The sequence below is a fragment of the Oncorhynchus tshawytscha genome, linkage group LG09 (genome assembly GCF_018296145.1).
Source record: "Oncorhynchus tshawytscha isolate Ot180627B linkage group LG09, Otsh_v2.0, whole genome shotgun sequence".
In the NCBI taxonomy this organism is placed as follows: Eukaryota; Metazoa; Chordata; class Actinopteri; order Salmoniformes; family Salmonidae; genus Oncorhynchus; species Oncorhynchus tshawytscha.
The window spans coordinates 33,776,760-33,788,104 of NC_056437.1; the positions used below are offsets into that span (position 1 = coordinate 33,776,760).

The 11,345-nt window shown below is 41.8% G+C and overlaps 1 protein-coding gene across 1 annotated transcript in view; it reads right to left on the reverse strand.

Moving 5' to 3' along the window:
- LOC112257841 (autism susceptibility gene 2 protein) overlaps nucleotides 1–11,143 on the reverse strand; it is a 495,635-nt gene extending 484,492 nt beyond the window's left edge. Inside the window, exons 1-2 of the mRNA XM_042326824.1 lie at nucleotides 10,990–11,143; nucleotides 8,086–8,872 (exon numbers count right to left, since the gene is read on the reverse strand). Of these exons, the coding sequence (XP_042182758.1) occupies nucleotides 8,086–8,367 (282 nt within the window). The 5' untranslated portion in view covers nucleotides 8,368–8,872; nucleotides 10,990–11,143. The remainder of the gene's footprint in view (nucleotides 1–8,085; nucleotides 8,873–10,989) is intronic.
- Nucleotides 11,144–11,345: the final 202 nt, after the last annotated feature.

Sequence of the window (11,345 nt, forward strand, 5' to 3'; positions counted from 1 at the left end):
CATAATTTTCTGGCATTTTCCAAGCTGTTTAAAGGCACAGTCAACTTAGTGTATGTAAACTTCTGACCAACTGGAATTGTGATACAGTGAATTATAAGTGAAATATCTGTCTGTAAACAATTGTTGGAAAAATTACTTGTGTCATACACCAAGTGAATGTCCTAACCGACTTGCTAAAACTATAGTTTGTTAACAAGAAATTTGTGGAGTGATTGAAAAATGAGTTTTAATGACTCCAACCTAAGTTTATGTAAACTTCTGACTTCAACTGTAGTTAACATTGTAATAAGATGGTGGTGAAGAGGATTGCTAAAGTTTGACACGCCCATGACCAATTGAGCTATTTTGTTATTTTTTTTGCGTTGTTTGTAACTTATTACTTTACTTATTTTGTGCATAATGTTGTTGTTACCGTCTCTTATGAACGAATATAACTTCTGGACATCAGAACAGTGATTACTCACCACGAACTGGAAAAAACTTTTTCCTTTAGCAAGTCCGACGAGAAAGACATTACTGCTCTCCCGGGAACAGGCCCAAATCCCCGTCATTTGCGCGAGGAAAAGACGGAGGAAAAGAGGAAGCAGATCGGGCTGCCAACTGAGAATCCGTGGAAGAGCGAGTAAACTCCCACTGCCTTCCGTTCTTCTTGCTAACATGCAATAATTGGATGACCTACGATTACCCTACCAACGTGACATTAAGAACTGTAATATCTTATGTTTCACCGAGTCGTGGCTGAACAAGGACACAGAAAATATAGAGCTGGCAGGATTTTCCATGCACCGGCAGAACAGAGATGCTACGTCTGGTAAGATGAGGGGTGGGGGTGTGTGTCTTTTTGTCAGTAACAGCTGGTGCGCGATGTCTAATATTAAAGAAGTCTCGAGGTATTGCTTGCCTGAGGTAGAGTACCTTATGATAAGCTGTAGACCACACTAGCTACCAAGAGAGTTGTCATCTATATTATTCGCAGCCGCCTATTTACCACCACAGACCGATGCTGGCACTAACACCACACTCAACCAACTCTATAAGGCCATAAGCAAACAAGAAAATGCTCATCCAGAAGTGGCAATCCTAGTGGCCGGGGACTTTAATGTAGGCAAACTCAAATCCGTTTTACCACATTTTTGCCAGCATGTCACATGTTCAACCAGAGAAAAAAAAAACTCTAGACCACTTTTACGTCACACACAGAGATGCATAGAAAGCTCTCCCCCGCCCTCAATTTGGAATATCTGACCATAATTCTATCCTCCTGATTCCTGCTTACAAGCTAAACCTAAAGCAGGAGGTACCAGTGACTCGCTCAATACGGAAGGTCAGATGACGCGGATGCTACACTACAGGACTGTTTTGCTAGCACAGACTGGAATATGTTACGGGATTCATCCAATGGCATTAAGAAGTATACCACCTCAGTCATCGGCTTCATCAATAACTGCATCAACGACATCATCCCCAGTGACCATACGTACATATCCCATCCAGAAGCCATGGATTACAGGCAACAGCCGCATCGAGCTAAAGGCTAGAGCTGCCGCTTTCAAGGAGTGGGACACAAATCGTAAACGCTTATAATAAATCCCACAATGCGCCCAGACGAACTATCAAACAAGCAAAGCATCAATACAGGATTAAGATTGAATCCTACTACACCGGCTCTGACACTTGTCGGATGTGGCAGGGCTTGAAAACTATTACGGACTACAAAAGGGAAACCCAGACGCGAGCTGCCCAGTGACACGAGCCTACCAGATGAGCTAAATGGCTTTTATGCTCGCTTTGAGGCAAGCAACACTGAAGCATGCACGAGAGCACCAGCTGTTCTGGATGCCTGTGTGTTAATGCTCTTGGTAGCCAACGTGAGCAAGACCTTTAACCTTTTTGGGATAGGGGGCAGCATTTTCACTTTTGGATGAATAGTGAACTGCCTCCTACTCTGTCCCAGATGCTAATATTTGCATATTATTAGTAGTATTGGATAGGAAACACTCTGAAGTTTCTAAAACTGTTTGAATGATGTCTATGAGTATAACAGAACTCATATGGCAGGCGAAAACCTGAGAAAAATCCAACCAGGAAGTGGGACATCTGAGGTTTGCAGTTTTTCAAAGCTTGGCCTACCGAGTACACATTGAGATATGGATGAGGTTGCGCTTCCTAGGGCTTCCACTAGATGTCAAATGTCTTTTGAAACTTGAATGAGGATTCTACTATAAAGGAGGGGCTCATCAGACCTCTTTGAGTCAGTGGTCTGGCAGAGAGCCTTGGTCTCATGAGGCGCGCTCCTGACAGAGTTACCTCGCTTTCCAGTGCTTTTTCTGAAGACAAAGGAATTCTCCGGTTGGAACATTATTGATGTTTTATGTTAAAAACATCCTAACGATTGATTCCATACATTGTTTGACATGTTTATAAAGGACTGTAACTTTTCGAGTTTTTGTCTGGATGAAATGCTCACGCCTCATGAAGATGGATTACTGGGCTGAAGACGCTAACAACAAGTGGCTATTTGGACATACATGATGGAACTTTATGGAACAAATCAGTCATTTATTGTCGAACTGGGATTCCTGGGAGTGCCTTCTGATGAAGATCATCAAAGGTAAGTGAATATTTATGGTGTTGTTTCTAACTTTGTTGATTCCAAAATGGCGGATATTCCTCTGGGTGTTTTGGGCGCCGTTCTCAGATTATGCTTTTTCCGTAAAGTTTTTTTGAAATCTGACACAACGGTTGCATTAAGGAGAAGTCTATCTTTAATTATGTGAATAACACTTGTATCTTTTATCAATGTTTATTATGAGTATTTCTGCAAAATCACCAGATGTTTTGGAATCAAAACATTACTGCACGTAAGGAGCCAATGTAAACTGAGATTTTGTGATATAAATATGCACATTATCGAACAAAACATACATGTATTGTGTAACATGATGTCCTATGAGTATCATCTGATGAAGATCATCAAAGGTTAGTGATTCATTTGATCTATATTTCTGCTTTTGTGACTCCTATCTTTGGCAGGGAAAATGTCTGTGTGTTTTTTCGACTTGGCGGTGATCTAACATAATCATATGTTGTGCTTTAGCTGTAAAGCGTTTTTTAAATCGGACACGATGGGTAGATTAACAAGATGTTTATCTTTCATTGGCTGTATTTGACTTGTTAATGTGTGAAAGTTAGATATTTCCCAAAAATATTTTTGAATTTCGCGCGCTGCCTTTTCAGCGGAATGTTGTCGAGGTTTTCCGCTAGCGGAACCCCTGCGCTAGAAAGGTTAAACAGGTCAACGTTCACAAAGCCGTGGGGCCAGATGGATTACCAGGACGTGTACTCAAAGCATGCACGGACCAACTGGCAAGTGTCTTCACTGACATTTTCAACCTCTCCTTGACTGATTCTGTAATACCTATATGTTTCAAGCAGATGACCCTAGTCCCTGTGCCCAAGGAAGCGAAGGTAACATGCCTAAATGAATACCGCCCGGTAGCCATGAAATTATTTGAAAGGCTGGTCATGGCTCACATAAACAGCATCCTCCCGGATACCCTAGAAACACTCTAATTTGCATACCGCCCCAACAGATCCACAGATGATGCAATCTCATTTGCACTCCACACGGCCCTTTCCCACCTGGACAAATGGGACACCTATGTGAGAATGCTGTTCATTGACTACAGCTCAGCGTTCAATCCTATAGTGCCCACAGAGCTCATCACTAAGTTAAGAACCCTGGGACTAAATACCTCCCTCTGCAACTGGATCTTGGACTTCCTGACGAGCCACCCCCAGGTGGTAAGGGTAAGCAACAACACGTCTGCCACGCTAAACCACAACACTGGGGCCCCTCAGGGGTGTGTACTTAGTCCCCTCTTCCACACTGACTCCTCCTCAGACCTCTGCTGTACTCCCTGTTCACCCACGAATGCGTGGCTTTGCATGACTCCAACACCATTATTAAGTTTGCTGATGACACAACATTGGTAGGCCTGATCACCGACAACAATGAGACAGCCTTTTGGGTGGAAGTCAGGGAACTGGCAGTGTGGTGCCAGGACAACAACCTTTCACTCAATTTGAGCAAGACAAAGGAGCTGATCGTGGACTACAGGAAAAGGCGGGCTGAACAGGCTCCCATTAACATCAACAGGGCTGTAGTGGAGCATCTCGAGATTTTCAAGTTCCTTGATGTCCACATCACCAACAAACTATCAAGGTCCAAACACACCAAGACAGTCGTGAAGAGGGCATGACAAAACCTTTTCCCCCTTAGGAGACTGAAAAGACTTGGCATCAGTCCCCAGATCCTCAAAAGGTTATACAACTGCACCTTCGAGAGCCTCCTGACTGGTTGGATCACCGCCTGGTATTGCAACTCTCTGCATCTGACCACAAGTCACTACAGAGGGTAGTGCATGCGGCCCAGTACATCACTGAGGCCAAGCTTCCTGCAATACAGGACCTATATAATAGGCGGTGTCGGAGGAAAGCCCATAAAATTGTCAGAGACTCCAGTCCCCCAAGTCATAGACTGTTTTCTCTGCTACCGCATGGCAAGCGGTACCGGAGCACCAAGTCTCGGACCAAAAGGCTCCTTAACCTCTTGAGCTTATGGCTGAATACTGCCCCCTTTGGAGGAAGTGCGTGCCCATAGTAAACTGAAAATATTTTTTTCCAAAATTGCTAATATATGCATATAATAATAATTATTGAATAGAAAACACTCTAAAGTTTCTAAAACCGTTTAAATTATGTCTGTATGTAAAGCAGAACTCTCAGGGCAGCCTTTCTCCCAAACTCTCTCTTGTCAAGAGAAAAGTTGGGTCAACTTTGACGTCATCGCCCCTACCCTTCCCAGGCAGCTACCGATCTGGGAACAGTATGTATTTGTTCAGCGCGATGTCTGCTTTCAATTGGCACGTTCATTGTTTGAATTTCGTGCTCCCTCATCCTTTGGCGGGCGAAAATGCCCGGGTCACTCTCAAATACATGCACTCTATTGCGCGCGGCCGATTTGGGGAACGTTCTTTTCCAATAGACACCAGTTGAAGCCGGTTCGTTTGTTTGCGATTATCATTGTTTTACATGATAAAAACATCATTTTGCTCGATTCTGCACTTAGTTTGACCAGTTTAGTCGACATATAATATGTAATTTTGAAGTTTTGATGCGCAAGAGTGCGGGAACAGAAGGAGCAGAAGTTATTTTGGGTGCATTTCAGCTGAAGCTGTTAGCATATGCTAATACAAAGACGCACAACTTGAAACCAAACGATGTATTGGGTAAGTATGACTCCTTCTACGTCTTCTGATCGAAGAACATCAAAGGTAAGGGAATATTTATGTGGTTATTTTGGGTTTCTGTGGACTCCAAACGTAGAGGAGACACTGCTAATATCTGAGCGCCGGCTCATAGCATAGACTAGTGAACGAATTCTGTAACGTTAAAAATAAATGTAACACAGCGGTTGTATTAAGAAGAAGTGTATCTTTGTAACTATATGTAGAACATGTATATTTAGTCATGTTTATTGCTTGTTATCTGACGTTATCTGTCGGAGCTATCATAATTTCTCCGGACATTTTGAGTAGCATTTTTTGAAATGTCGTCATTGTAAACAGAGATTTATGGATATTAATGGCATATTATTGAAAAAAAAAAAAATGTACTGTGTAACATGTAATATTACTGTCATCTGATGAAGATTTTCAAAAGGTTAGTGAATTATTTATTTTTTAATCCTACTTTTAAATTTTATATTTTCTGGGACAAAATGTCCGCCGCTTGCCTTTTGTTTCGGTGGTGGTCTAATATAAATGTGTGCTATGTTTTCGCCGTAAAACATTTTAGAAATCTGACTTGCTGGGTAGATGAACAAGGTGTTTATCTTTCATTTGAGCTATTGGACTTGTGTAGGTGTGGAGGTTAAATATGTCTAAGAATATTTTTTCGCATTTTGCGTTATGCTAATGAGCTTGAGCCGTAGTCACGATCCCGGATCCGGGATGGGTAGCATCAAGAGGTTTTAACAGCTTCTACCCCCAAGCCATAAGACTGTTGACAATTAATCAAATGGCCACCGGACTATTACATTGACCCCATTTGTTTTGTACACTGCTGCTACTCACTGTTTATTATATATGCAGTCACTTCACCCCAACCTACATGTACAAATGACAAGATAACATGTACCCTCACACACTGACTCGGTACCGGTTCCCCATGTATATAGCCTCGTTATTGTTATGCTATTGTGTTACTTTTTATTATTTTTTACTTTAGTTCATTTGAACTGCACTGTTGGTTAAGGGCTTTTAAGTAAGCATTTCCCAGTAAGGTCTACACTTGTTGTATTCGGCGTATGTGACAAATAAAGTTTGACTTGGAATACAAGTTCAAACAAGTGGAATGAAATGAATGATTAATATATTCCTAATTAGGCTATACATACTGTTGTACATGTGAGGAGCTTATTCCACAGACAATAAGGCAAATAAATAATCATGAGATCCACTACTGGCCTGTTCTGGATTCTGAAACCTTCTAGAACCTTTGGAAGCCATTCCTCGTACTGTAAGCCTTTGTCTGGCACGTTCTTATAAAAACAAATCCACAATACTGCTCAACAACACAAGCTCTGTGACAGAGATATAGATCTTTGGCTGAATTGTCTCATTTTGGCTGAATCGTCACATCTGTTGGAATCCAGCTCACAACAGAAATATGCAGGCTAGAGCTCAGCCAAGTGCAAGGCCAGTCCAGCAATACAGATAGAGCGATTGGGGCTGGAGACAATAACAACCCTCACTTCACATAGTGTCAAGAGATTAAGGGTGATTTCACACTTGGTCCCTTTCAGCCAATTTTTGTGAACTCAGTGTAGTTCACTTAATTTGTTGTTGAGTGTGAACACTCCAAAGGAACTCAGACTCCTTAAAAGAGCCCCCTTAAGGGAACCGAACTGATCTGAGTTCGGTTCACTTGAATTCCGTGGTCTGGTTCCCTTTTTAAGGGCAATGTGAACACAAAGCTCTCCAGGTTCGCTTGTCATTATTCCCGTACCACACACTAGACTACTGCAACACCATTTCCCCTACCATAACAACTTCACATTGGCGGTGGTGTAAAGTACTTACGTAAAAATACTGTAAAGTACTGCTTAAGTCGTTTTTTGGGGTATTGGTACTTTATTTGACTATTTATATTTTTGACTACTTTTACTTCACTACATTCCTTAAGAAAATATTGTACTTTTTACTCCATACATTTTCCTAGACACCCAAAAGTACTCGTTACATTTTGAATGCTTAGCAGGACAGAAAAATAGTCAAATCCACGCACTTATGGCCTCCCGGGTGGCGCAGTGGTTAAGGGCGCTGTACTGCAGCGCCAGCTGTGCCACCAGAGACTCTGGGTTCGCGCCCAGGCTCTGTCGTAACCGGCCGCAACCGGGAGGTCCGTGGGGCGACGCACAATTGGCATAGCGTCGTCCGGGTTAGGGAGGGTTTGACGAGAATCACAGCATAGGGTACAAACTCCATTCTAGATCTTAAAGGGAATACCATTTTTTATGAAGACTACAGCATTATTTAATCTGCATTTACTCTACTGGTATTTAATCTGTTACTAATTATAATTTACATGTTAATATTATTTTATGAATACAATAATTATGTGTAATCTTTTAACTAAATGCAATCTATTAGCTTCCAAAATGTAAGTAGGTATATCTAGCTGTCCGATAACGTGTTCTGATGGAATGGCTTTGTCCAGTTTTACCCAGAGTGCATTGAGTGAATGTTGTAGAAATATCTTGGTTCTTTTCTAAACATAGTAATGTGAATGCAAAGAGAATTCAGACCTCAAAAAAGGTGAAGTGGCAACAGCGTGAATGCAAAGAGAACTGAGTTTTTTGCTTTTTTAAAGAGGACTGAGATCGGTTATTTTAAAGTGGACTACGTGTTAAAACACCCTTACAGCCATATCTAGAGGAGATGGCAAAACACAGAGATGGCAACCCCCCCCCCCCGCAGGTCAGAATAGAAGAAGTAGTAACATCAGCCTGGAGTTACTCACATCCAGCTCCTCCAGCGTCATGAAACCAGAGATAGAAAAGCCATCTATGATGTCCTCCTCAGCAGACGTAGACTCCTTTCTCTTTCTCCTGGGGGGCTTCGGACGGGAAGAAAAGGGGTTCCTGACTCTTTCCTCCCTCTCCGAATCTGAGGAGAAGCGGAGCCCCACACAGCCCCCCCCCACATGGTTATTGTTCCTTGTCCCATTTGATCTTCGTCCCCGATCCCTCTCGGACTTAGACTTCCTCTTTTTGCGGAGCCCACTGGACCGAGGGCCATCCATTTCCTCAGAGGAAAAGCCCACCTAGAGATTCCTCTAGCAGAGAAGATAATCAACCCTGTCAAGGGCACTCACTGGCGCAGTTGAACTCCCAGCAGAAAGAAATACCAACAGATATTTCCTAACAATATCCAACAAGTAGTACGTATAGTTACTCAGTGCATGAAATCCAATGACGAGTAAGCGATCAGATAATATCCAAAGGGCATAGGCTGGAGTAGAGAATGCATTGAGTCATTGAAAGCCCAGCAGCAGGTTCCAAAGCAAAGATCCCAAACGGTCGTCCATGAAATCCACTAATAGACAAAGGGTAAAATTGTCGTTTAGACGTGGAAACCAGACTGTCAACTCAAAATGAGAAAAAAAAATAAGAAAACTCTTTAACTGGAAAAGAAGGTCTGATCACTGGACATGTCTTGCCATGGCGAACCAATTGTAAAAAGCCACATCCTGATCCTCCTCAAGGAATCCTCCCTCTTCACATGCTGCAGTTAGCCAGCTCTCTCTCCTGAAAGTCAAAGAGATAGAGAGCATACATTTGCAACATGTTCAGTCAGCAGCAGTCCTTAATGTCGAATGCATTAAGTCAATGAGCCATCCTCTCAAGGTAGGAAGATTATAATACAGTACAGGGGGTTGTTAACAGTCTACATAATGCAACATAAATGAATGTTTCATTACGATATAGCTTCAGACTTCTCACTATACTGTCATTTTTTCTTTTACAATGCATAATCATTAGGCTGAAATCATTATGTGGCTGAGATCATTATGTGTTTCAAAGTGCTCCTTCTCTAATACTGTCTCTATAGTTCTCCCCTGTGGTTTTACTCTATCCTGTACTTTTAATGAAATAAGCATTCTTACATGTATAAATGTAGGGGAATTCTCTCTATTTGGTTAAGCCTATTCCTATATATGTGGACCTTTTAAAAATAGGCCTGCTGTGGTTATCATCTTGGGTTCTGTTCACTGCATATAGAACACCAGCTTGCCTGATCATCACACGATTATGTCTCAATTTCTAAACTCACTGTGCTTTCACCAGAGATGAGACAATGTATATAAGCGTCATAGTCACCACGACACCTGCCTTTTTGAACACTTCCAATCCCACCTATAATTTACACTCTCTCCATATAGGTGCATAAAACCCTGATTCAGTGTACATTTCTGTGAAAATACCTTTTCCATTAAGTATACCATCTATTTTTTTTCACCGTCGTGTGTATTCGTCATTATGCATATTTCAATCTATTTATTGAATGGCCTATCCATTATGCAATATTTCTACAAGGTAATTGATTCTTAGAATATACTAGTTTCGTCACAATTTTACATTCCAAATTAATTTCTTCAAATAGATAACCTCATGTAAACCATATAAACACATTGGTCATAACATCCAACACTAGATATTGAATGATGTCTGTCCTTGAGGGTTTGAGATGAGGATTCTGCCAAACAATGCTCTCTCCTAGATCTAGTATGATGACAAAGACCTTAACTGACAATTGATCTTAAAGCACTTACATTTGGACCCCCCTAAGTCAAAAGTGAATGTGTTCAGTCATAATAGGCTACTCTATGTGATTAACCTATTGACATTCTAGTCATGCTACGCGTTTCAGACAGCATACAGATGACAACACATTCAACAGTGTCATCTCAATCATTCCTTAACACAAACATTCATTCTCAGTCTTCTAATCTGCTCTGTATGGCAAAGATACAGATAACATGTACTCTATGAATACTATCTACAATACCAAAACCCATTTAGATACTAAGTGTACATGACATCACCAAAACGGTAGTCTATCCATCATTGAATACACCAAACATCACAGGCATGTTCTAGTCTAGCCTCATCCAAGCCACTCTAAATTTCATCATCACCCCCCCCAATGCTGCTGGATGAACCGTTCCACAGACAGACAGTAGGAACACACCTTGCCTAGCTCCATCATAACCAGACACACCATAATAATCATATGTCATAGACAACCACCATCTTCAACTTTGAATTATATAATTGTCCACGGATTGCAATGGAAAGTAGCATGAGTAAAACCTGTAATATACCAATAGCCAGCTAGACTGCAAGTGGCAAATGTTGCACATCAGCACATTACAATGGCTCGCAAATGTGGCTTATTTGGACCGATGGTGCGTAATAAGGGCGCATCTAAACCATCAAAAATCCCAGCCTTGTTTATGCTGCAGTTTTTTCCTTGTTTTAGCCCTAGAAGCTAAATTCAGTCTTTCTTATAACGGTCCTAAGCCATTTCCCAGTCCCTATCCCTTTAACCTGATGCCCCGTGCCAACACTCCCCTAATGACATGCAAACAACATAGCTCTAGTAAATCGTTTAAAAGCTGTTTTGGCTCTTTCGCCTTCCCTTTTCTCGTCCCGTGCTGTTATCACATTATCTTGCTGTCTTCCTTCAGTCCTTTTTTGTCTGTCTCTCTGTCAGTATATCTCACGCTCCGTGGCCAGTCCAGCCTACAACAGAGACTGGCACTGCTTCCCCTCCTGCTCCAGCTCTCCGCTTATTTTCACTAACACACAAAGCAAGCCTCTTTTTCTCCAAGACACGTCATGCAAAACCAATAAATGCAAACCCTTGCAAGTGGGGACCGTCCGGGCAAGTCGCTGGTATTCGGATACGAATGGTCAATAAAAGATTAAACAAAAGGAAAAATGTAACTAACAAATAAATCCGGTAAGGAAGCAAAGGCGCTATTCTCTCCCAGTCAGTGCTTGAGGACCGGGCGCATTGATATGGCGATGCCGCAGTGCCGCTTTACAGGGTATGCGCTTCCTCGGCGCAAATAGTGCTGTCAATGGAATCTGGTATGTTTCGTTGTACTAAGGAGAACGGTCAAAACTATACGCTCATGTAATGTTGTCGGTTGAAACTGTAATAAGCCAGATAAAGTTATAGCCTACTTATGAATGTTCTATGTCTAGCCTACTA